The sequence below is a fragment of the Panthera leo genome, chromosome A2, assembly GCF_018350215.1.
Source record: "Panthera leo isolate Ple1 chromosome A2, P.leo_Ple1_pat1.1, whole genome shotgun sequence".
Lineage (NCBI taxonomy): Eukaryota > Metazoa > Chordata > Mammalia > Carnivora > Felidae > Panthera > Panthera leo.
Genome location: NC_056680.1, coordinates 86806884 through 86834453, shown reverse-complemented (window position 1 = coordinate 86834453; position 27570 = coordinate 86806884). Strand labels below are relative to the sequence as shown.

General features: G+C 37.6%; 1 protein-coding gene across 1 annotated transcript in view; it reads left to right on the top strand.

The window, feature by feature from the left end:
• Nucleotides 1–2521: 2521 nt before the first annotated feature.
• The window catches only part of SEMA3E (semaphorin 3E), a 244278-nt gene continuing 219229 nt past the window's right edge, over nucleotides 2522–27570 (top strand). Inside the window, exon 1 of the mRNA XM_042916626.1 lies at nucleotides 2522–3197. Within this exon, the coding sequence (XP_042772560.1) occupies nucleotides 3083–3197 (115 nt within the window). The 5' untranslated portion in view covers nucleotides 2522–3082. The remainder of the gene's footprint in view (nucleotides 3198–27570) is intronic.

Genomic DNA, 27570 nt, shown 5'->3' with positions numbered 1-27570 from the left:
TGGAGAACCAGTGAGAGAATCCACTATGGAACTCCTGATGAGTACTCAATCCCCCCCACCCCCTTTCTCCCTCACTATCTCATTGTGTGACCCTAGCAACAATGGGTTAAGGGTTTGGAATGAGACATTTGGCCTGGCAGGCAATACCTGCAGAATTGCCATTTCCCTTCTTACCTGGTCTTCCATGTTGTCTAAGGCTCTTCAAACTGGCAGCCTAGCTCTTCTCATCAAATACAATAATACCAGCAGATACTGTTGCTAGTCCCAGAGCTCTTGGGCTCACTGAAGCTATTCACTCACCATTGGTGGCAAATCAGTTTTGTATTTTAATTTTTTTTTTCTATTTCCGTGTTTCCCAAGGGTACCTAGAAATCTCTCCCATGAAGGCTGGCTTACCATGATGTCCTGATTTGAATATAATGGTCTGGGTTCATATGTGATTATTAACAGAAGACTCTTTTACCCTTAAAACATTTCTTATTTGGATGATAAATAATAAGGTTACTCTGCCCCGGAGGGTTCTTCCTGTTTTATTTTATGAGGCAAATGATGGATTTGTTCTCAAAGACTCTTCATTCCATTGATAAAACCACATGGGAGCAGCCGAGGCAATGGTTAGTTCTGGATGTTTAGTATTTTTAATAGTCTTTTTTTAATTTTGGCATCATCTTTAGATTATAGACTAGAAAGAAAGGTAGAAGGACACACAGAGGAGTTAAAGGGAATAAGCAATGACATTCATTGATAACCGAAGGATAAACCAGAGCACATTTTGAGAAATCCACAGGAGTTCATTATTCTGGCACGTACTTCAAAATACCCTAACGTAATCTGAAGGATGGTAACACTGAAGATGAATCTTTGCATGTAGCTTGTACTTATGTAATTTACATTCATAACATTTATTGTCTCAAGGACATTAATGATATGAATTTCATATCCTAATGAAATTGTTATAATGCCTTACCTTGCCTCAGCTCCATCATAGAGTTAGAACGGGCACTGCACAATCTTGTGTGGAAAATCAGTTGTAGAAGACTAACCATGTATTTGTAATAAAAGTTATACACACTACTTTTACTTTTCCTGGAATCCCACCATTAGATAACACATATAAAAGCTGTTATTTACTTCCTAGTTACTTCAGTTCTGGAAGAGAGTAAAAGAGGATTCCAGAGGTACATTATATCACCCTTAGAGTTACCTTTAGGTCTGTGGCTCATCAGACTGGCTTTTAAAATATGCATGTGCCTACAGAGACCACCCCAGGTTAAAAGTCTCTAAATACTTCATGTTGCTCTACTGTTAAATAATGTTTAGAGTTTGTTATCTTTTGTAGCCCTTGGAAATCTAATTATTTATAATATCCAGTGACATTTACATTTTACTAAATATACTCTGCTTGTAATAGTACATGTCATGGTTAGGAAAATGGGTAGATAACGCCTGGTTCTACATTTGCTTGTATCGCAAAGTATCAGGGTAACCTGCGTTATCTATTTGTTATAATTACATGATTTTAAGAACATAATTCTCAAGAAGTGCCCTTAACAGTAACATTTAAAAACAGAATTAAGAAAAGTTATCATAGCTGAAATCATTTGTTTACCATTTAACTCTCAAGTATCAAATGAAATACCTATTCAAGTTTATTGGTATCTTCAAATAGGAACATTCATTTCCATGCCAACCGCTGCAGAGTGTTTGGTTTAGTTTTTGAGATTGATTGAAAGTAGATTGTAAAGTTGACCTATTGTGTTAAGCTTATTTACACAAACATAGTTCTTGGAAAATAAACTCGGAAAGTGCATAGCAGTGGAATCCTAATGTGTTTCACATCCTGTGCTTTCTAATACCTGCTTTACTGGGATGTGTCCTATAGAAAACCTCAACTTTTCCATAGTTACCATATCTAGGAGAAAATTACTTCAAAATGTATTCTTAAACTTGAGCTGAAATTTATGGTTTGCTTTAAAAAAAAAAAAAAGGTTTTGCTTTTAATTGGTTTGAAGAATTCGCCTAGGTAAAATAATTTGTTAGTAGTAACACATTAACAGATGAAACAATCACAGATGACATGTTTTTCAGGCTCTTGAAACATACAAGAAACATACAAGAGTTGAAAATACATTACTAAGATGTAATCAATTAAAAAAAGCCATAAATGTGAAAAAAATACAATTTCAGCAGAAACTGAAGAAAAATCAATGTGGGTGCTGGATGGTGACACATCCATTATTTAAACTGAATCTGCGTGTGTTCAAGGGTTAATCTTGGTGAGCGAGCATTTAAAAGCCCTTCCTGAGGCTCCATCCTCTTCTGTTGTATGTACTTCAATAATCAGCCTATTATATCCCGTTCTCCCTCCTGATCCCCTTTCCCCATCAAAGCACGGACTTGTCTCCTGCGCTGAGTGACGTGGGGCCAGTAATACTGGGAGGGCGGGTGGGAGCGGGGCACGTGGACCAGAAACACTTCCTAGAAACAGCTCAACCCTGCCTGAACTTTCCCTGTAAACACAGCTCGCTGACAGAACGCATCCCTGCTGGGTGGATCCTGCAACTCCTGGAGGGAATGGCACTTCTTGTTTTTAATTAGCAAGGTGAAAGGTGAATTAAAACTAGCTGTTTGGCAAGTCAGTGCAAGAGGCTGACTTCGGAGAGGCTTCAAGGAGCCAGAAGAGAAGAGCTCCACGGGGGGAAGGTAGTGCGTGTGCTCAGGGCTTTTTTTTTCCTCAATGAACCGCTTGCAGAAGTGACTAAAAAAAAAAAACCCCACAGTTTCCTCCGGAGTCTACCCGCACAGTTACTGAAGAGAGCTCTGGACAGGACATGGCTCGAAAGACTCACTCCTTGGAATGTCCTCCTGCTCCCGGCTTATAAACAACTGTCCTCGGGGAAGAAAGGTCTTACATAGCCAAATACAGCCTGGCAAATGGCACGTTGGGACCGTGCTTTCTGATGACAACGCGTTCGATTTGTGACAAAGCCTCTCACGCGCTGCCCCCGGAGGGGAGTCCTAAGTAAAACTCAGACCCGCCTTCAAAGTGCGGATCGGAGGGCTTGCCCGGTGAGCAGGCAGCATGGCATCGGCCGCGAACCTGGTCACCTGGCTCCTGTGGGGTTACTTACTGGAGCTTTGGACGGGAGGGCACACGGCAGATACCCCTCACCCCCGCCTACGTCTGTCACATAAAGGTAGGTCACCTTTTTAGATCCTTTTGTTAAAAAGAGAGAAAAAAATTCAAGTCCTTTAACCTAGATCTTTGGTCTTCACAGACCCTTAAAATGCAGCTGAAAAACATTATTGCCAAACTGACCTAAGACTCTAAGTGCCTCTGATTAGCATGTCATACTCACCGCATCTGAGAATAGTGCAAAATTGCATGCCAACTTGGAGATGTTATTTTTGTCTTGTAAATATTAGGTTTTATTAATGAGAAGTTCACTCACTAGCAGACACAACAGAAGAGGACAGGAAGCAGGTTGTAAATAGCCTGGAGGGGCTGAATCCAAGTTAGCAGTAGGTATTTGAATACCAATTTATGCATGATGGGAAACACGGATGTTGGAGAAGGGCTTCAGAGAGAGGTGCAGTATAGGTTTGGTGTTGTCCACAATGGGGATGAGAGGAGGAGGGGAAAATGAAATTCCTGAGAAGCAAAATGATTTCTTGCCCATGATGACAAAGTCATCACCGTGTAATTAAAATGACTAACGACTGATATGAATTAGCTTTTTAGTTGAACTGATTATTAGAATTTCTTTTATGTCTGGCAAAAAAAAAATGTTCAGCGTTTATTAGCAATCCTTGTAAACTGATTTATATCGATTCAAGTATCAGGATACTATTCACTAGCATTGATTCTTTTTGTGTAAATTCATATTGCTTAACTGAAGATCTAGGAGAAAGTGCTTAAATATTTTATTCTGAGCTATGTCTTGTAAAGCAGCATTTGGTCATAAATAAATGATCAAAAGATAGCTTTTGCATCAGGACCAGTAAAAGCCAATCATGAATAGATTTGGTGATTCTTCTGTAAACAAACAAACAAACAAACAAAACCCACACATTGAGAAAGTGACTGCTGACCCAAATGTAATTTGGAATAAATTTTCTGGAACGAAGTATTTATTATCTGTCATTAGTCACTAAGACAGATAGCAGTTGTAGTAACAACAATTACATAAGAACCACTTTTCCAATGTGTAAGATTTTAAATTGTCCTGGTTACAGAAACCTGTATTTTTAAAGTATAGGTATAATCTTTACCAGAGGGAGAAACACAAAGGGAAGCCTCAAATTTAGATGCCATGATTGACCTTTTTTTTGTTTGTTTATTTTTATTGGACAGTCATCCGCTGATTTGGACCATAGAAATTTCTCATTTTTAGACTAGTTAACAAGCTACGAGTACTTTCTTCGTTTAAATAGTTTTCCTACTGTACTCCCCAGTAGATAACATGAGTTTAAGAGACACATGGACAGTGTATCTGTGAAGGATTTAAAATACAGCACCTAACATTAGCACAAATTATTTGAATTGGGAAGATGTATCATGGTGTGTATCAAAATGCATATTTCTAAGAAGCTTGATCGAATGTATCAAAATGTAAAAAATTTGATGTGATGAATTGTGAACAAAGAAGGATGTCAGGAGAAGAGTGTAATAAATGGGTTGTTTTTCTTGTGTAGCCAAGTGGATAAGCTGCCAGTTTTGGTGAGCCACTCTTCTAACTACACCTGGTATCAACCTTTTATACCTCATTATTAGGTACTTGTTTTCAGTAGTTCACTATCAGTATATTTTTGAAGATATATCATATTAATATTTCATTAGAGAGTTTGTAATCTGGTCAAAGCATGCCCAAACTCTCTAATGCAACTAAATGCTATGCATATTATTGTTTTCAGACTCACCTTGACTACATCTTTTTTTTTTTCCTCCCACTACCTCTCTTAATCAGAGGAATCCGGAATTGATTTTTTGGGTTGTGTTAGATGATGTGGGAGTAGAACTTCTATCTATGTGGACTCTAGACTGAAAAGTACCACAAAATTTCCCTTTGGTTTTTCTTAACCTTTTGATGTGATGGCACTAGCTGAAATGCACAATGTTGTGCTTTTCTACAAAGACGATATACAGTCACCTGAAAATAGACTGTTCTCACTTGTGCATGTTAGCCAGCAAAATCAGCTGAGAGGTCACCACGGAGATGCAACCAGAAGCAGCAAATGTAGGCACTGCAGGTGACTCAGTGCAAGGGAAGGACTGCTGGAGCAGGACTATTTAGCCCCATCTACTCTTCACACTTTGAACAGCCCGTTTACTCTTTACACTCTGAAATTCAGTGGACGTCTTAGAGGTATCCAAAAAGTAAGGGTGGGGTATTTCAGAGGATAATCTTTTGCTACCTTAAATGATACCAGAAATGGTACAATTTTACTAATGGATCAATTAGTTGATTGATACTGTGAGTACATGGTCCTTCAAAATATAAACAGTGCTGTATATAAATACTGTAACACCTCTGAACTGCCGCCTGACCCCCAGCAGATAAATCTCGAAGGCTCTCTAGAGGTGGCCAACTGGATTATTCCAGGGATTCATTTCATAGCGGTGGTTTATGTTCTATGGGAGAAAGACAAATATTTTTCTTACCTCCTTCGTTATCAAGATGGCACCTGAGACCACAAGTCTAATGTCTCTTCCCCAAAAAGAGGTAGAAGTTGCAGCATCACATAAAAAGTTTGAGCTGAATTGCATAAAATGCCAATGACTTTCCCTTTTCCTCTATCCTCCATCCTTCTCTATCTTTGGATGTGGCATGTCCTTAAACAGTGTTTAAGAGGAGGAGAGATCATTAGAGCTAAAAGGGGGAAAAGGCAGAGAGGGAGTGAGACAAGGTAGAAAATTGGTATCAGATATAGAGCATCTTCTTGCTGATTTCCCACTGCGCTCCACCTGCAGTGGGAAAATATTGAATTTCTCCCTAACTGAGAAGCAAGCTTAGTGGATAAAGTGATGACACATTTACTCTTGTTGAGGCAATGCCTGTATCTTTAATGTGTTCTACAGGTGTAAGATAAATTGTGTTAACAAATAAAATTATAGCAAGTTGCCGTTCTGCTTTGTAAGACTTTTCAGTCAAGATTTGAGTTGAGATTAACGGTACCAGGCAAGTGTTTAAGTGTTTATGAATAGTTAAAAATTATGGCCAACTTTATAGCCAGTACTCTAAAGAGGATAATATTGGTGTGATTATTGCAAGTTTACAATATTCTATCCAAGGATTTCCTTGAAAAATAGCTCTGATTCTCATGACAGAAGTGAAGGAAAGAGAATAAAGGGAGAAGAGTCCTGCTAGATGCAGCCTCTGCCCTCTGTCGATGTCTGTTCTCTCCTTATCTCTCACCATCCTGCATTAATGAGGTTACAGGGAAGGCAAAAATAACCTTCTTGCTCATGGAGCTCAAAGAAGAAAAAACAAATGAGCAAAGCCCCATGTCAAAGAAGAAATCCCAACATACATGGAAAACCCCAGAAATTCAGTCAAGGGAGCTTGGCAGATGGGGTAGGTATTCAAAGACCCAATAAAGAGTGACACAGTCACAGAAGCCAAGGAGAATGGCCGTGTAATCAGAGGATGTTTGGTGAGGAGATACAGAAGTGAAGGCATAAATATGGCCGAAGATCGTTCCTAGCAGATGTTGATGTTATAAATGTAGATTTGAGCATTGAATATATATCTATCCATATAAAAAAGTGGGATAAAGAGTGTTAGTCTATCTGTATTTCGATATTATAACCAATTAAATACAGAGTTGTCATAACTTCAGATGTAGAGTCAGAGGTCTCTCCTTCCACTTATACTAATGGTAACTGTCTGTGCCTCAGTCTCCTTAATTTGAAAATAGGGATGGTAATGGTGCTTTCGCTGTATATCTTACTGGGTTTTTGAGAGAATCAAATGGAATGACGAAACTGTGAAAGTACCTTCTAACCTAAAAATTATTTTATCAATGTTTTGTGAAGACTGATATAAATGAAGAAGGTTAGATGGAAACATGTCCTAAGGAGAAAAATCTTTGGGAATGGCATGAGTTTGGATATCAATAAATGCTAGGATGATGTTAACACAGAAGAAAGAAGTTGGTCTTAATTAGCATAAAATATATGGTTTATCATGATAGGTTGCATTCACTCCAAATCCCGTCTTCCATACCTTTGATCTCTAGTTATAATAATTTAGAAGATGGTCGCATCTGTGCATTTTTACAAGATTCATGGCCAATAGTTTTGCTATTGGCGTGTATGTAGTATATCTATTCATTACGCATATTCACCTCACACCCCACCTTTCTGATTCTTTTTCTAACTTATGTGAAAGAAAATTGAGATAGAATTGTAGAAGAGCATAACAAAAATGAAATGTTTTAAATGATCATCCTGGAGGCTGTATTCATTTCATATCCAGAGCAAATACAAAAAAGAGGCAGTGGCTGAGCCAGTTTTTCCTGACCCAGCTCATAGCTTTGGTTTTTCAGCCAGTAACAAAGTATTATCAATAGTGACATTAGTCACATATCCCTGTGTGGTTAATAAATAAAAAGTGGTCATAAGGCATGATTCATGAAGAAAGTTGCTAAATAGGACCCAGGAGTAAATACAAACCTCGTGCCAGTTCTCCCGCAGGGAGAGTCGGTGAGAATTAAGTGGTAGATTTATTAAGAAATAGTTTATGTGAAATTAAAAGTACTAGGTAAGATGAAAGGAATTACAGTATGTTTTGTTGAGTTTGGTTTACCCAGAATATATTTTCTGTGGGTGAAGTCTGTGTAAGGATTTTAGATGGTGCTATCCTTTGTAGTTTTGATATTTGTTATAGACAGATACTGCTCACGTATCACAGAAATGCATATGGATATATCGAAGTCCCTGAATGAATATGAATTATTTACTTCTTACCTGGATATTGGGTGTTACATTGGTAAAGCCGTTGTGCTTTAATATAGAGATAGGGCGAAGGGAGGTCAGAGTTAGCATGAGCAGTAAATGGAATTTGTAAATGAACTGGGCCAATTTTGGACTGAAAAATAACATAGTTGAGTAAAATCGTTTCTCAAGTCTTTATAAAGAGAGTGTCCTATATGTAATATAGAACTGATACTTGTTCTTGACTCTTAAATATATGCAGTGGGCATGTGGTCCCAATGGAATATTCTTTCAAAAATCTGTTGCCATATTGTCACTTTGCTGTCTATGTGAGAGTTGTCCTGAAGCCTCAGACTATTTCATAGAGAGGGTCTCTCTGGGATGAGATCAACTTGATGGCCTCAGTTCTATTATGACAACATAATAAAGAGCCAAACATCAAGTTGGTCATTGCTGGTGAAAATTATTATTGTTAGCAATCTGCAGAGTCAGTTTTATTTCATCAAAGATATCTACTGGAATCATCATTGGGAGTTCTTAGTGGGAGAGCGCGCAAAGATTTACTCCTTTATCTTTGTGTGTAAAACTCTTCTGTGGCTTAGTAGAGGAATTTAGTCTGCAGGAATCCAGAAATGGCACTTTGCATGCATGCATGCCCCTTTATACATAGCCACTGCAGTGTTAAAGTGGTCTTCTAAGTTCAGTCTCGGAGAATTTAAAACAAAACAAAAGTAAAATTATACCATTAAAACACTTTCCAAAAAGTGCACAGTGAAGATTTAGATTATTTTCTTAGTTTCAATACGCAGGGCTAAATGTTGGTAATAGTCTTTAGCCCAACATCTGACACTTAAGAATATTATATAAATTATACAAAGGATTATGGTTATTTTAATAATGATTTTTTCACAGCATGGTTTTAAATAACATTTGAAGCATAAGAGAAACTATCAATGTCATGAGTTATTTCTTGGACTTAAGCAAGCATTATTCTTTGTACTCATGATATGGATGACAGTGACAAGACTGGGTATTTTATAGGTTGGATTTTCTAGACTATGAATGAAAAGATATGTGAATACCACATTTGAACAAAGTGTTTTCGTCTCTGATATTGAGAGAACACTTTCTCTCAAAGAATGTGCTGATTTCAAGAACAGAAAGTCTGAGGAATTAATAACTTGACTTCATATGGCCCTGGGGTTGGCCAAGGCAACTGATTACTCAAGAAATTTTCAGCCTTCTTTAGTTCTAATGCCTGGTTCATGGCATGCCCACCAAATGGCCCCATTGCCCTGGTAATCTTGCCTCCACAGCTAGTGTGGAAATGAAAAGGAGAAATCCATGATTTGCTTGATATCTGGGGCTTAGAAATGTATTTCTGCTTCTGTTCCTGGTAAGTAAACTCTCAGCCATTGTTGCTCTCTGTTTGAGGACTCAGCTGATGGCCTTGGCACAGTACACACAGAAGAGTGGTTTAGGCCCAGGTATTGCAAAACTGTCTCACATTCTATCTTCAGTGGCCTAAAATCTCTGTAGACTTTGAAGGAGGCATACCTAATATGAATCTTGCTTCTGGCTGTATGATCCCAAGTTACTTTCTTTTCTGATTATGAATTTCCTCATCTGTAAAATGGGGTAATGTGTAACTTGCAATATCCTGAAAGAATTACATGAGATCATGCAAATTAGCGCAGCAAATACTTGACTGTAGGAAGCTTTTCAGAGGTTATTCAATGAATCAGAAGTTCAGTGAGAATTAGCCTCCCCTGGTTCCTTTTTTTTTTTTTTTTTAATTCTAAAAGCAATCATGAGTTAATTATTAACTTATAACTTAAAATAAGGGAGGATCCTTAATCACTAGAGTTTTTTACTTGCAAGCCAAGATTTTATTTCATGAAATCCAGCTCTTATAGGAGTAGATGACTAGAAGGAACAACGGATTTTGGGGTCTCTCGTGTTTGTAAGTCACTGTAGATGATTTATTTTTTGATAGTATAAGGAATTAACTTATCCTTAATTGGGAAGTTGGAACTTCAAGGAAAAGGAAAGTTGCAACTTTTCTGATTGGTACCTTGGAGATAGCAGACCAAAGCCACAGCATAAACAAAAGTTACTAACAAAGGTTATTGTAGACCCAGCTTTGTAAAGCACACAGAACTAATATTACCAGGACCGAACCACACCGTCAAAAGTTAAACAAAACAGGGTCTTATAAGCAGCTAACAGCCTAGCATGTATTGTTTGCTTTGAAAGTGAAAGAAAGCTTTCCATTCTATCTTCCCTTGGACAAACAGGTAAGATAACTGGGCTGGGGCACCGCTCCTGACCTCTTAGTAGGTGTTCAATAGTGAGCATTGAGTGGGTATATAAATGAAACAAAACGATTTAGAGTCGTGTTTTGTAAAGGAGAGTCTGATGGAGGTTGGCATGAGGAACGCCAAGGAAACAAAGGAATCCTGAAGAACTGTTTATGGCTCCCTCGGTGAAGCATGCATTAGGAGCAAGGCTAGGGCTTTCTCTCCCCAGTCACCCCCAGGCCTCTCGGGGCTGCATTGTAGTGAAGCAACCAGGGCCTCCAGACATGTTAGCCATATTTGCTCATTTATAACCAAGCAGCAGCTCCTGCTTCTGTTTCTGCTTCTGCTTCTCCTTCTCCTTTTCCTCCTCTTCTTCCTCATCCTCTTCTTCCTCCCACTTCTCTCACGTCTTCTTCTTTACTTTTTGCTGCATTTGTCTTCCCTGGGTGATCACCAGACACCTCCCTTTTTTTCTCTTACCACTTCATTCTTTGATTACCCCCTGTGTTGCTATCACCACCCCTCTCTCCCTTTTTTCCTCCTCCTCTGCTTTGTTCCAGGTAGATATTTTTATTTCACCCTCATCTTAGCCCAAAAGTAGAATGAAAACTTATTTCTGGTGAATGGTGTATATTTATTGGTCCTCAGTTAATCTTCAATATTTGTTTCATTTTTATTCTCTAATCAACAGAAGACAGGACCTTTGAATTAAATAACAAAGTTAATTATACTCATTAGGCATTCAAAAGTTGGTGAAATTCATGACTTAGGAAATAATGAAATATGAAAATAAACAGCTTACTAGCCACCTGGACGACTCACCCTCTTTGTCTCGCCTGTGTTTCTTTTTTTTTTTTTTCTTCTTAACGTTTTTTATTTATTTTGTAGAGAGACAGAGACAGAGTGTGAGTGGGGGAGGGGCAGAGAGAGAGGAAGTCACAGAATCTGAAGCAGTCTCCAGGCTCTGAGCTGTCGGCACAGAGCCGGATGTGGGGCTTGAACTCACAGACCTTGATATCATGACCTGAGCCGAAGTCGGACGCTTAGCCGACAGAACCACCCAGGCTCCCCGAGTCTCACCTGTGTTTCTAATGGACAGCTCATGCTGCCAGGTATGTAAAGGCTGTGGGGACTGGAGCAGGAAGGAATTAGGGTACCTGGAAGGAGGGACCATGCCCCGCCTCTACACCTTGGCTAGGCTTGGGTTAAGTGTAAGTTAGGATATTCTTCATGTAAGCCCATCTATTTCTAGGCCATTTCAGTTCATTTTCTCTGAGTTTTAAGTTTTAATTCATTGGAACCAGAATAAAAAGAGGGTTTTATTCACAAGATAGAGCAAGGGGAGCAGCGTCCCTAAGAATAAGTCTCAGTGGTGGGTTTAGGTAGCCAAACTAATTCCAGAACCAGAAGCAAAGCAGCAAAGCAGCAAAGCAAATGGGAATAAAAGAGGCAGAAAGTAGAGGGCAGCTAGGGACACTGTCCTTTTCCCCTCTGACCAATTCCCTTCCCGGAAATGATGGGAAATGAAGAGGGCTTTAAATTCAAAGCTCAAGATGCGCTATAGAACTAAAATCAAAGAGGAAATGTGCTGACAGCATTGCACATAGCTATTCATGCCTCCTGATGGCTTTTTTCCTAAGCCCGACTCCAAAAGTTTATTATGCATCATGTGATTCCTGAGATCCTTTCCAATTCTACGACTCTAGGACTCTTTTCCTTCCCTTACTAGACCTCCCAGTGTGTAGAACTTCTCCAAAATACTTTAAAAATTCCTATTAGGAAACATTATGTTCTGGTGGAAAGAATAAGTAGGGACTCACAATTTTAAAATCCTGAGTCTGAATCTTTAGTACGTATATCCTATTTGACGCTGTGTTATTCTTGCTAAATCATTGAACTTCGAAGGCTTAGCTTCCTCACAAGTATAAAGGGACTGATGAACACTATCTATCTCATACAGTTATTGTAGAATACGTACATGTATCGTGGAAACATACATTTTATTGTTGTGCCTTAAAATATTCTCTATTGAATTGTCTTTAAACATTTTATGATTTTTGAGGGCAAGGAACATTTAATTTTTTTTAATTTTTAAAAATATTTTTGGTAGGACTCTTGTGAATAGAATAAAATGACTTACCAGATCATTCCTAAAGCCAGTAATTACAGGCTGGGGGTTGACCATCTAGGGGATAAAAACAAAACAAAGCTTTTTATTACTGTCGTTGGCTTCCATGTTACGGTCAAAATGACAAAATCATAAAGGCTTCTTTAATTTTTTTGAAGAGATAGAGCTACTGCTAAAAAATTTGCGTGACAGAAGGCTTAGTTGAATTTCATTGCAGAGGAGATGAAGCTGCTTGGGATTTTCTTCTGTTCCTCTTCCAAGCTAGGATCCGGAGATAGACACTGGGGTGCTATGAAAAGTGTCAGAGACTGGCAGCACCAGCTCTCCTGGGAGCTTCTTCATCAGTGATTCTGGCGCTTAGGAAGCTGTGTTTTAAGTCCTGCAGGTGACTTCGTGCACACTGGAGCATGAGAAACGCTGGGCTAAGTGTTTGGGATGATGCTACAGGGAGCCTCACTCTTATGTTACCTTTTTCCTTTTTTCCCCTTTAGGTCCATTGCCTACGTTCAGGGTGTCGTTTATTCAAATTTCCAAACCACACCCTTGATCCTAATAAATATACTTAAATTCCTGAGTGTATACTATATACTATACCATTTTCTACCTATTATTTTTTTTTTTGCTAGATGACATATAGGTAATAATTTAACATGTAAATGAAATCTGTTTCTAATGATTATTGATGGTGTAAATTAGGACACGTCATGCTATCACTGAGTTCAGATGAGAAAACCTCGAATATTGGTGGATTATGGAAAAGCAGTTTATAAGATTCCAGAACTCCTTCGTCTCTCAGTGAAGTATTTTCTCGGACTAATGAAATTAGGTCCACTTCTTTTTTTTTTTTTTTTTTTTTTTTTTTGTTATACATCCGGATCTTTTCCTTCAGGGACTCAGAAGCTTCTGTATCTTCTTAAGAAATATTTGTTTATTCAGTCATTCACTTATTCCATGACTAGTTGGTGAGCTTCTTCCATCTTTAGAGACTGATCATCATGCTAGGGATTTAAGAATGAAAAACACACAGGGCACCTGGGTGGCTCAGTTAAGTGTCCGACTTTGGCTCAGGTCATAATCCCAGGAGTTCGAGCCCTGTGTCGGGCTCTGTGCTGACAGCTCACAGCCTGAAGTCTGCTTTGGATTGTGCGTCTCCTTCTCTCTCTGCCCCTCCCTGGCTTGTGCTCTATCTGTCTGTCTCTCTCTCTCAAAAAAAAACATTAAAATAATTAAAAATAAAAAGAATAATTAAAAAAACACAGTTTTGTAAGTGTGATGCATTTCCTGGATGGGATCCTGGAAACATTAAAAGTAAAACTTATTTTAGTTAATAATGGATCCGTATTGGCTTATTAACTGTGACCAAGTACCATACTAATGTAAGGTGTTAATAATAGGGAAATTGGGTGTAGCTTTATGAGGACTCCCTTCACTATCTTTACGACTTTCCTGTAAATCTAAAACTATTCTAAAGTAAGAAGTTTATTAAACACACACACACACACACACACACACACACACACACAGCACCTCTACCCAACAGTATTCCTGTGAAGCCGTAAGGTCTAGTTGTAAGAAGAGACAAGTCGTGATAAAGCAGGATTTTTTTCTATACTTGAAGTTAACACAAAGAGCTTGTGGAAGCATGGAGTTGGAAAGAAGAACCAGAGCACAGTCTTGGGGATGAGAAGTCTAGGCAAGAAGCATGGAGCAAATCATCCAGGTCTCATCCCATCCTGCCATCATTCCTGCCTCCCTCCGACTGCCATCCTACTGCATGTAATGCCCTGTGTCCTCCTACAAACACGGTTGCCCTTGGATATCTAAGTAACTGAATCCCGCTGTGTTCATAGCTTTCCTACACACAATGGTATGACGAATGCTCTGTGTTCGTGGTCAGTCAAATCGCTCCCATTTCAATATGACTTTAAGTCATTCTCACTTTTCTTGTTTGAGTAATATGATTAATACAAATTCACAGGTAAATTTTGAAATTTTTGAAGGCAGGTTTATTGTTTTATTGTTTGAATCCTTAGAAGCTAATGTGGTTTATGTACTTGATAAATTTATTACGTCTGTTGCATTTAATGTATGAATGTAAGTGTTAGATTTATTCACTTTAATGTTACCAATCTGAATTCTTCAGCTGGATGCCACATCTAAATAGGTTCCTAATATAGATGGCACAAAATGAGATGATAGGCCTCGCAGGAAGAACATTCGAGAAGTCAGGAAAAACGATGAGAATAATTCTCTTCTGTCCCTGCTCCAAAATGTTAGGTCCCACTTTGGCTTCAGGTCTTCTGTTACGAAAGCTTTGAAGAGAAATCCAGAACTGCTTTTAAATTATTCAGGAAATATCTGTATATTATTGGAAGGTACAGTTTAAGGCTTTGGCAGAAGGTGGTTTGAATTCATCTGGGCCATTACATGATCGATGTCACATTTCAAGCATCTTCCCGTTTGCTTCAGTCATGATCTCCAGTGTCCAGTGTAGCAGCGGATTCATTTCTAGAGTGATGAACTATGAAGAGAGACAAAGAACTAAGGCATGAAATCAGCCACAAAGCAGAAAAAGGCAAGGCTATAAAAGGGTAGTAACTTATTCAACACCTTTGTTTCCAAAGAATATTCTAAATGAACAAAAGCAAGAATAGTTTTTTGTTTTTATCAGTTCATCTCTGTGGAAAGGTTGATTTATGAATAATTTGACTATGTTGCTTTTGTTTCGTGCATTTATTGCTCTAAAAGCATGGCTATAGGCAATAATGTAGTGAGAAGAATAAGCACTCTGTACAAGTTTTATAATTAAATTAGCTTATGCAAGTTATTTTCAATTTATTTCCCAGCCCAAGTTAATTGAGAAAGAACCAATGAAAAATTTGCCTTAAGATTTTATCTTACAAAAATTGACAATATGTTTTGAAATCATTGTATACTTGAGTTGTTTTTTTTAACACCATACTAATTACTCCAATATAATACATCTAACGTGAAAGCAGAAATTAATGGACATAAACAGAATGGTTAAAAGTGAAGTTAATTCAGGAGAAAGCACACATTTTGTCACTGTCCCTTTCTACTATAAGGAGTAAATAAATATGGAAACAGGAAGCACCTGATTATCTTATTTTTAGAAACCAAAGTCAAGTTGTCAAATGAATATATAGAAAATAGGATCATTTTGATCACGTTGGGCAAGGTAAAAATAATATACTTTTAAAGTAAAATGTGTAAAGTACAGAAAATAAAAGTGATTCCTTTTGAAATAGCTCTGTCATTATTGATGAAACTGATATAGCTATTTTTCCTTATCAAAAGCAAAAGCAAAAACAGAAACAAAAAAAAAAAGGAAGGGAAAAAGAAACTTCAAGTTCAACATTATCATGATGCATAAATGCTACACATATTTCTGGTCAGATGAGTGATTATGTGACAGATAACTTTACAATTGCTTGGAATGAGTACTAGAATATTGAGCTTGCTGACAATTTAAGGGTCTGCTTAAACTTGAGTTAACCATATGGTGTATTCTTAGAATAGCCATCCCACCCATGTTTAAAATTTAAATTAAACAGAAAAAAAACCTTTTTTCCAAAGTCAAATGTTATCATTTTAGTTGGTGTACTCAATTATCCATATAATTGCATCTTCTTGTTCATAAGAGACAAATTAATAGTTCTTTTTAATCTGTCTAGAATGAAGAAAGAAGAAAGAAGCTAGGACTATAAAATACTGGAATGGGATTACAAGCCACCCAAAAAATCAATTTTGTTACTACATTGTTACAATTATGAGAAGTTAATGTTTAAACTTCAACACATTAATATGCTTTGATTTTCTAGTAATTTCCCAAAGCAGAATTCCCTTGTAATATTTAGATAACCGTAGCAAGAAGAAAAATATTACAGTTAATTATGCTTACAATTAAAAGAATATAATTATATCTTTGTCATTATATTTCTCAGAAGTAAGATAAAAGTTATGTACTGGGCACTGCTTTTGACAGATTTTTTTGCCAAATGTTTTTTACTTGCTCCAAAATATGTATGCCCAAACTGAAGTCTGATGTATTTTAAGATTGTAGAAAAAAATTTTCATATCTGGAGGGGGAAAAAAAAAAGAGAAGTCTCTAAGGCTTAAAATCAATAAAATTAGACAAGAATAGAAATGAAAGATTAGGAAATTAATAACAATGAGAAAGTCTACACACAAATAAGGCAGTAATCACTCAGAAACACATTAGATGCCTTTTAGCATATTGGTCTCAAGGGAGGTCAAATAAATAGAATACTAGGACTTTGTTGTAGGCAGTTGCGTTTTGGAATATATACTTATGCTCACTAGGCATTTGCATGCCTATATAAATGAACATATAATAATTAGGAATAGATTTTGTTTAGATTAGAATGCCATTTGTCCTATTAGTCTGCTCATAAATACCCACTGCCTCGTTGGAACAGATCTTGATGTTGCTTTGTTTTCCAGTGTCCAAAATGCTGTAATGGGAGGACATTTACCCACAATGTATCATTGGGAAGTTTTGCTGTTGTGGAATAAAACTCTTGCCAGCCAAGGCGCTTGCTGGAGGCAGTGCTGTGCCTGTAAATGCTTGTGGAATATTGCAATGTTGTTGCCTCCAGCATGGCGTTTCACTTCTAAGGTTCCCCCAGCCAGGCTCCAAGTTTCCATTCACACTGCTAGCCCCTGAAATTTCCCTTTGTCTTCACTGACTATTTTTTTCCTCCTAACAAATAGACCCAGCTGCTGCTGCAGCCGGTTGCCCACACTCCCCCATACTGCTCTTGCTGAGGATGGCAGCCAGGGTAAGGAATAACAGCTGGGATTGGCTTACTTTGGCATCTAAATAATTTGGGGTGGGTCCATTCCTAACTTTATTATTTCATTTAATTTTATAATCTTTCCTGCTGCGGCAATTAAAAACAAATAGGTAAACGATGTTTTTCCAAAATGTTGCCTTCATCTGGCTGTGACTCTGAGACCCGGCTGCTCCAGACAGATTGGTTGAAATGCACACTGTTATTTTTTCCACTCTCAAACACCGTTTGGAAAACAAACGTAACAGAAACAAATTTATTAATGTGATACCGGACACATAGCCCTTCTCTGACTCAAATCGATGGAAAATAAATAGCACCTATGTCACTGATTGCAGTAAGGATTAAATGAAGGACCATTGGAATTCATTTAGAATAGTGCCCGATGCATAGTCAATGCTAAGTGTTTGATGGAAAGTAGAGGGAGAGAGGGAGAGGGAAAGAACAGTAGAGAGCCCTGGAAAGCAAGAGTGGAGCAAGAGAGAGGAGAGAGAAAATGGAGAGAAGATGAGGAGAAAGGGAGGAGAGGAGGAAGAATTTACTGGTGGAATATGAAAAACCAATAATTACACTTATGCAGTTAAGACCCATGTGACATGCATAGAATTTCATATACCTATTCCAACCAAAATAAAAATAAATGATTAGAAGAAGACTGGAGTTTAAAAATGCTTGTGGAATTTTACCCACATCAGAGTATTTTCTCTGCCGTGACATCCAGACAGGTAGTCAGATGAGTTTGTTATTTTGAATTTGTACATTTTCATGGAAAGGGAATTTGCTACCTGGTAAGGAAGTCCATTCCATTTTTTATTTTTATTTTTATTTTTATTTTTATTTTTATTTTTATTTTTATTTTAAGTAATCTCTACATCCAACATGGGGCTCAAACTCACGAGATCCAACTGAGCCAGCCCGGCACAAGTCCATTCCACTTTTGAATATTCTAATGAGGAGAAAGCATTTTCATACCCAATCCAAATCTATATTACTGCATTTTCCACTTTTTTTTTTTTTAAGTTAGAGAGTGCATGAGCTGGGGAGGGGCGGAGAGAGAGAATCCCAAGCAGGTGTCACCAGGAGCCTGATGCAGGGCTGCAGCTCACAACTATGAGATCATGACCTGGGCCGAAATCAGGAGTCAGACGTGTAACCAACTGAGCCACCCGGGAACCCCTGTATTTTTCACTTTTTGTTGTAGTTCTTTCCTCTCCTGCCATAAGATTATAGGTCATGGCAGACCTCCAAATGTTTAAAGAGAGTTATCATACACTTTTGTGGTGTGGGGTGAACATTTCTCATGCCATGGTTATCCTGACTGTACTGTGAGGGTTCTGATCATCCTCCTCTTTGTTAATGTCCCCCTCAAAATGGAGCACCACAATCAATACTCAAGAGACGCCTCCCTTGTTCACAGAATAGTGATTATGCTAACTGGCGACTTTTATTTATTAAAGCCACCTGAGTGACAGTAGCTCATTTGGCACATAGGCCAACCTGTGGGTTTACGGTGAGATTGCTGTCAGGTTTATCACATAGGCTCTAAGCCAATGCTTTCCTTTATTTCGCATGCGTGGTTTGTCGACGTTAAGGAAAACTCTCTCCCACTCTCTCTAATGTCGAATGTGAATCATAAGCACAATAACAGCATGTGGTGTCCTGGAGAAGGACATGAGCTCTGGAGTGAGACGTGCCCACATTCAAAGACCGTTTTCACTTGTGTTTAATTTTTCTTAACCTCAGTTTCCACGTTTATTATCTGTAGGAAATTTAGCTAGTTAGAAATGATAACGCTTATATTCAGTATAGAAATTTCTTTTAAAGTCTTTTTAAAAATTTAAAATACACATTGCGTGGATTTCTCTACAATGTCAGTGTTTGGAAGAAGTTTAACACACATTTAAGACAATTTTTTTTAACGTTCATTCACTTTTGAGGGACAGAGACAGAGTGTGAGCAGGGGACGGGGAGAGAAAGGAGACACAGAATCCGAAGCAGGGTCCAGGCTCTGAGCTGTCAGCACAGAGCCCGACGTGGGGCCCGAACCCATGAACTGTGAGATCATGACCTGAGCCGAAGTCAGAAGCTCAGCCGACTGAGCCATCCAGGTACCCCACATTTAAGACAATTTTTAAATTATAGCATGTATAAACTAATATGCTTTTGGCTTTCAGGGAAGATGTCGACTAATAGATGTTATTGCTGGTTTTCTTCATAAACATTGTTAAGATAATTTATATAACTATAGTAAGGGAAAGGTTAACTTGAAATTCTTTAATATGGAGAAATAAAGTACAACCTTTCTTCACAGCTAAAATAGGAGACTTTTTAAATGTCTTAACAATTTTTATTTAAAAAGAATCTGGAATGGTCACCACGGCAGAATGGCAGAATTAAAATACCACCATAGCTGTGATTGCTTAATTTTGTAACTTTAATTTGCTGTCATTTTGTAGATTTGCCAGTCTCTCTGGGTATTTGTAGAAAGTACTGCAATTAAAAAAAAAAGAGGCATATGATTTTTCAGAATAATTTTTTCATTAACTCCTTGTAAGTCAATAGTAAGCTCTAGAAAAATTATTTCACTGGAGATTTTATATGGTAAAAAGTATGTGTCATTAAAATGAAATTTTTAAAAATCTATTTTTTTAATCAAACTTATTTGTGGTGTCTGTTCTGTTCTTGTTATAGGATTAACTTCATCGCATGTCCTTTTCCTATATTACTATTTGATGAGCTACTCACACATTTTTGGAATTTTGAATGTAGAGGAAGAATGAGTCTGAGAATAGTCCAACATGGGGCTCCAACATTGGTGACTTGGTGGTCACCAAGTCCAAAGAACACTACATATTCATTGTTTCTTATATCAATTTATATCTTTCTGGTCCCACTAATGTATTTATGGTCCATCTGCTTTATTACAATAGCCTCCTAATATGTTACTGTCAATCCAATCTACTTGTCATACTATAAGCAGAGTGATCATTAAAAATGCAAATCTTACTCATTCATTCCCCCAAATAAATCTTTAATGGAAGAATATACATGGCTTTTAAGAGAGAATGCACCCTTCTTGACGTGGTACACTAGGCTTTTCGTGATTGAGCCCTGTTTACTTTTCTTTCTTGTGATAGATCTTTTTTGAGTTTCGATCTCCAGTGATTCTGAACTCCATGTCATTCTGGACACCTGTCAAGCCTTTTCTTGCCTCCAAGTCTTTGTACATTGCTTCTGCTTCCTCGAATGGCTTTCTCCTTTGTCTCCAACGTCTCTTCCTTGTCTGCTTACTCTTAACGACTGCTCATTTTTAGGACTCGATTTAGGCATGATATGCCTTTGCCAGTCTTCCATTAGCCTCCGGAGCACTCCATACATAGTTCATAAGTGATTTACATTGTCTATTTGTATATCAAGCTCAATAGGATAAACTGGTTGGGAATAGAGATCGTATTTTACTGAATACTATATCACAACTATATATCTTCATACCTAGCAAAGAGTAGGAAATCAGTAAATATATGGATGAATGCGTTGTGCTATGGCCAACTGGTCTTTTCTGGGTGTTCATTCTGTACAAGAAACACATGGGAAAAGCTACATTTCAGTGGCACAAAAGAATCTTTCTTTAACTTAGGAGAGCCATAAATAGCCTGTTCACAGATAATTCCAAAATTATTCGTAAATATGTTACCCATAAACTACATCATTTTTAGGTTGATATTATTTCTTCGGTGTTGTGAAAGAATACTTTTTAAGCACTACCCCGCTTTGTATAAATTCCAGATCAGCATCTTTGGTAACATCTAATATATGAAATAGCCTTTTAAAAAGCCCATCAAACAGTGATTTACAATTTCCTCCTTCATAAAATCACTTAGTTACCAATGTATCCAAATTATAAATTCTAGTAAAGGAAGTGGAATTTCTTTATACTCTGTGACACAGTTATGGAAAAATATTTGGTGGGGTTACTTTCATTCCTTTTTACTTAACCTTTGTAAGGCATTTATTAGCCCTCGTATGTGAAAATGGAAATTGGTCATTCTCAAAGGAGGATTATATAAAAATACTACTGCAAAATGAGGATTGTATAGGAACATAAAACATTAAAAATAAAAGTTAATGCTGGAAAGGAATTAGTTGCCCACAAAACTACTAAAAATGACGCTAAGATTTTTTTAGACTTTGTCTATGCTATTTAAAGTAAGAATTCCTTATATGTAAGTGATGAATTACTAAATCCTACTCCTGAAACCAATATTATGCTATATGTTAACTAACTAAAATTAACAAAATAAAATAATAATTCTTAACATATATTTTAGAATTTTAACCCACTTAATTGTTAAATGAAGAAAGAGTATGAATTGGAATATTTGAAGAATGTTTCCTGGCAGATGTGGGATCTTATGTGGGACTTGAAGGATGGGTAGGAGTTCATTAAAGGGAGAACAAAAACACGGGCATTGCAGGCTGATGCAAAAAGGCAAGACTGATGGAGGTTGTAGTGAAATTTAGGAGAAAGCCAAACTTTCAACAAAAGAGCAGGAAATGACATTGAATAAGTATATCGGGGCCAGTTTGCTAGGTATGTTCTTTTTATTAAAAGTTACTAAAGTATGGCAAATTGTGATTTTTGTAAAAGTAAACATTCAAATGTAATCCCTTTTCCTATGCTGCAAAATGTCCCATCTCAGAACTAGTTATCTCCAAAATGAGAGAGACAATGAAATTCTGTTTGCTCTAGAATGTACTTGGACCAAAAAAGTAGAAAAATTCAAAAGAAAAGATCTGTTTTTTGTAAAAGTCGTCATAACATGACTGATAATTTCCCTAACTACCTAGATCATGCTTTCTAATAATCCAGACATTTCTCTTTTGCTTATCATGATGCCATTGTTCAAAATACTATTTTCTTTATTTGCAGTCTGTATACTACACTTGTCAAAAGATTAAGACAATAGACTCACATGTAATTCACAGCAACTATTTACCCCCAACTGAATGTCATTATTGAAATCACAAAAACAGATTTGGAAGGGACCCTGATAGGTTATCTCATTCACTCATGGTCTAATCTCTTCAAGGGCATAGATGGAACCTGCCACAACACAAGTACTTACTTAAGATGTGTTTTTCTTTTCCTTTCTTAATCAACCTAAGCCATTTTACTCTAGCTAGGCAGGATCGTTTAAAACCTTTCCTGATGAAAAAATTCCATTTAATAAACAAAGCTTTCAGGAGAGAGATTGCACAACAGCTCTTAGTATTTAGCAAAGCTTAGTGCTCAGAAAGCTTACTGAAAACAAATTCTTTATTATATCTAAGGTAGCTCACCCATGCATCTTCCATTTAAGACCATTCTCTCTAGTGTTGTATGGTTCACTTAAAACAGTAAAATTGCTTTATAGTTACTATAATCTGCCTTCTTGTGGGAAGGTGTGGGTGTATGTGTGTAAACCTCTCTCTTCTAGTGGTAAAAACAATGATGGAGATGTATAAAGTATGGTATTATTAGTGTTAGTCTTCTTATGACCTTAGAACTGTTATGTAGTTTTAACCTATAAATTGCCTTTTCTTAAAGATACAAATACTCTCACCCTGCCAGCTTCTAGAAGCCCCTCCATTCATCCATGGTTGCCTACACTGTGGTACAACCCATCTGAGCCCTTTTTTTTTTTTTTTTTTTTTTTTAACCTCTGGGCCATAATCCAAGCTCTTAAATTTTTGCTACATTTTTCTTATCATCCTTATTTTATTCTGTCTCCAGGTCCCTCAGTGCCACACTATCTGTTAAGTAGGGTGTATAAAAACAACCTCATGCGAATTGAATGCTATGTAGAACATAAAGTGTACAAACATTTTAGAACAGTTTAGAGGAATCAAATCTCAAACTAAGGATAACAGTGATGGTAATTTCAGTAGATAAAAAGTAGACAGGTGCCACAGAAACTCTTCCAACAGTGCTGGGCACAGAGAAAGTGCTCAATTAAAATTCGCTGCTATTATTAGCTAGGGTGAAAGTGGCAGTGATGGTAGTGTCTAAATACGTCACAGCAGGATCTGTATCTTATTCGCTTTTCTCTTCTGCAGGGAACATAGTGCTTTGTTCTGTTCACTGATCAGTTCAATACATATATGCCTACATATATTCAATTAGTTCTATTCTTGAAGAACAATAGGCAGGAAGCTATTTGAGCCTTTAAATTGTTGTGAAGTCCTATTTGAACTGTTTATTAATCTTTTAATTCTTCATCAGGTACAAGATAGAATTGCACATCCATCCCTCCCTCCCCTTGGAAATTAGCATGGCTTTGTGACTCGCTCTGGCCAATTAAATGAGGTCAGAATTGACAATTGCCAGTGCTGTGCAGAAACTGCAATCTGTGAGACCGAGAGTGTGATTTATCACATTTCCTTTGCTTGCCTCAGCAGTCGCACATGCACTTGCCAAGATGGGGCCTCTGTTACCTGGGTCTCAGACTTATTTGCTAAGCCGGGTCCCACTTGAAAACTTGCCTTGGATGTGTAAACTGAGTTTGAGATTTCCAGCATTGGTTTTTTTTTTGTTTGTTTGTTTGGTTGGTTTTTTTTTTTGTTTGTTTGTTTTTTTATTGTGGAACAGCCTGCCCTTTCTTGACTGACAATTGGCAACACATTTATTTGTGAAGAAAACATTTTTGCTCCTAGACATGACTAAGCAAACTATTTTCTCCACACGCACATAAATTACCTTCAGGTGTCACTCCGCGTAACTGATTGTGCCAGGCCAACTTTCTCGACACTAAATGTGGTGAAATTCTTTCCTTACAAGGAAGAAACACAGCAGCTGTTGTATTTGAACGGGAAAACTGCTTCTGGCTGGCTGTCCACAGTGCTGAATTGGAAGTAAGATCTGGTGGCTGTTTATTTCCCAAATTTTTAGCACTTTGGCGCAATGTAAGGAGCTTGGCTTACCTGTGTCATTGTATCTGACCCTCTTTAGCCTCCCATCTTTACAAGGCAAAGTATAGAATGCAGTGACTTGCGACAGGTACAGCTTTTGAATAATCATTTGGGATTATCCGTGCCAACAGAGCAACTCTTAGTAATAACAAGAAAGACGCAAAGGTGAAGAAAGTAATCCTCCTCTCCATTCTCCTACCCCACATATTTGGTTCTTCACTGAGAGATTCAACAAGATTTCTGGAATTCTTCTCTGTCTGCTTTTATATGTGAATTTTATTTTTTATGTTAAATGCTTTAAAAGATATTTCATCTTTAGAAGTCATTTTGGGTGTACTTTTTTCAGTAGATGATTATGAAGAAAATTACTTTGCTTATTCTCTAGTGGGAAGGAGTAAGAAATTAAGATGAAATGTGTAGTTATAGTGGGAACTAAGAGATATGTGAAAAAAATGTTGTTTGGAAAGAACTGCCTTTTAAATTTTGTTTGTACCACCCTTGAGAATACCATTCTTGAGTTTATCCTTAATTTTTCACATTAGTTTACCATCTTCGTATTTAAAATTTTTTTAAATTATGACAGAAATGAAAATGTGGATTGTAAAATACAAAAGAATATCAAATGCAGAAAAAAAAACCCAATAATCTTAATTCAACAGCTTTGTTAATCATATTAACATGAGATATTCTTAGGCCTGACTTCTTGTGCTCAGAGTAAGCTGTTTTTCTATGTAAATGATAAATAGATCTCCTTGTTAGTTCAATTTTAGATGAAAAGAGTAAAGAGAGTATTTTCTGAAAACAGTAGTCATTTCATATTGTTTTGTGGTTTACAGCTCTCTGTTAAAAACAGCATGATATTGTGAGGCTTACTTTAAACAGTCATACAGCCTGATTTACAAAGGAGAATTGATAATTCCTTCCCATGTTTTTTATTTCTGTGTCTCTTAGATTTAATTCTGTTTGTTATTTACTTATTGATGGGAGGATGGTGAGAGGGGCAGGATAGGTTAAATGGATTTACTGAGACACTAAAAGTCAGTTTCCTTTACTTTCAGGTTGTAGGATAGTTATGATGTTAGGGTGCTTCTTCCAATGTGAATAAAAGTTACTGTTTTTTTATTTTTTTTTAACGTTTATTTTTGAGACAGAGAGAGACAGAGCATGAACGGGGGAGGGTCAGAGAGAGAGGGAGACACAGAATCTGAAACAGGCTCCAGGATCTGAGCTGTTAGCACAGAGCCCGACGCGGGGCTCAAACTCACGAGCCTTGAGATCATGACCCGAGTCAAAGTTGGGCGTTCAACCGCCTGAGCCACCCAGGTGCCCCAAGTTACTGTTTTTAAGTATCTACTATGTGCTTGATGATGTAGATGCACCATCTTTCAATTATTTTTATATTATTCGTATTTCATGCATAAGCTAAAAGAGGCTCAATTATTTAAATGCCTTGTCCACGTAAATCCATGTAGCTGTTAAGTGACAAAACTGGATTCAAACCAGTGTCTGTCTGTTCTTTCTGATAGAACAGGCTGAGTTCTGGGTATAGTTTTGAAAGACTCTTTCCGCTTAGGATATCAAACTGTCTTTCCCAATGGTACATAGATTAGTCTTCATTGTATTTTTCTACATGAAATATTAACTTTTATAATACTTATGTTGTAAGTTGGACCTATCTTGTTGAAGCTTTACTATATAAACTCTAATAACATGGCTTCCAAAGGGCTTGTTCTTCCCAGAAATAGACATTTATGTGTTTTTCCTCATCCCTAGTGACAGTGGAACACTCTGAGTCCAGAGGTAAAATTAGGCAAGGTAGGCTTACACTGCACACATACAATTATCAAAATATACTCTCAGCATTAGGAAGGCACTGGGGACTGGGCAGTTACTTTGGTTGCTTATTTTTCTCATCAGTTGAAAACACAGTCATATTTGGGCTGCGTGACCTTGGGTATTTTGCTGGCTAAGATTCACTTCTCAGTTTGTAAAATATACCCATCTCCTGCTGAGGATTACTTTCTGCATTCATTTGAATATTATATTTAAACTTTAGATCACAGTGCCTGTCATAGTAAGACCTTGAAATTATAAGTATTTACTGAAAACGTGAGAAAACACATGAAGAAAGGAATTGTGTCATCACTGTGCTTTAGCTCTGGGGAAAATGCGTGTGTGTGTGTGTGTGTGTGTGTGTGTGTGTGTATCCATTAGCAGTGAGTAATAATCTGGATATAACTAAATAAAGCAGATGAAACAGGTTAAGGATAGAATGTATTAAGGGTTCCTTTTTACAGAGGGTGGCCAGAGAGAATGTCTCTGATCAGGTGATATTAGAGACCTAAAGGAATATGGGAACCTGGGAGGAAACATTATGGACAGAGATATTGACAAATACAGAAGCATTGAAGCTGTAGCATCATCTGTCCATTCTAACAGTGAAGGGAGCAAGAGAAATCATGAGAGATGAAATCAGTGAAGTACCGTGGACAACTGATCTGTTGGCCTTGTCTGCCATACTAAAGAGTGGATTTAGGCTGTATGAATGGGAAACCATTGGGGAGTTTTGAATTAAAAGTGGTTTGGTCTGACTTTCACGTTGAAGAGGTCACACCAACTGCTGGTTAAGCAATGATAGATTTTAGGTTTGAAACAGAAAAACCAATTCAGAGGCTATTTTGATAGTTCAGGTAAGAGAATTTGGTAGCATGGGTGAGCGTGGTATTGATGGAGGCAGAAAGGAAAGATATTATGAATATTAAAGATAGAGCTATATAATTTGCTGATAGATGGTATCAGGTTATAAGGGTACATAGAAGCCAAGGATGATTCCAAGGGGTTTGTCCTGAACAACTGGAACAGTATAGTAACCACTTCCATGGGGAAGGTTGCAGGAGAGGCAACTGCGGCAATGCAGAGAAATTATGTGGACCGCTGGATGGAGGCCGAGGTCAAGGAGAATGATGGTTATCAGTGGATGATCCACACTATGATTGCCTGGTGATGGAATGATCTGGCGAGAAGAGACAATTGATGATGCAAAAGTGGGACTGAAGTCCTCTAGGATTGACTGAAGCAGAGCAGAGGCCGGGCTGCCACAGAAATGCACAGGGACGACCAAGTATAGGAGGACTGACACAGGTGGTCAACAAAACTGATAGTGGGTGGGAAACCTTGGAGTTTCTCTCTTGATAATTTCTAGTTTCTTAGATTATTTATATATCTATCTAGCTATCTATCTATGAGAGAGTGCAGGTGTGGGTCTGTCCTGGGGAGAGGCAGAGAGAGGGAGAGAGAGGATCCCAAGCAGACTATGCACTATCAGAGTAGAGCCTGACACAGGGCTTGAACTCAGGAACCGTGAGATCATGACGTGAGCCGAAATGAAGAGTCAGATGCTTAACTAACTGAGCCATCCAGGAG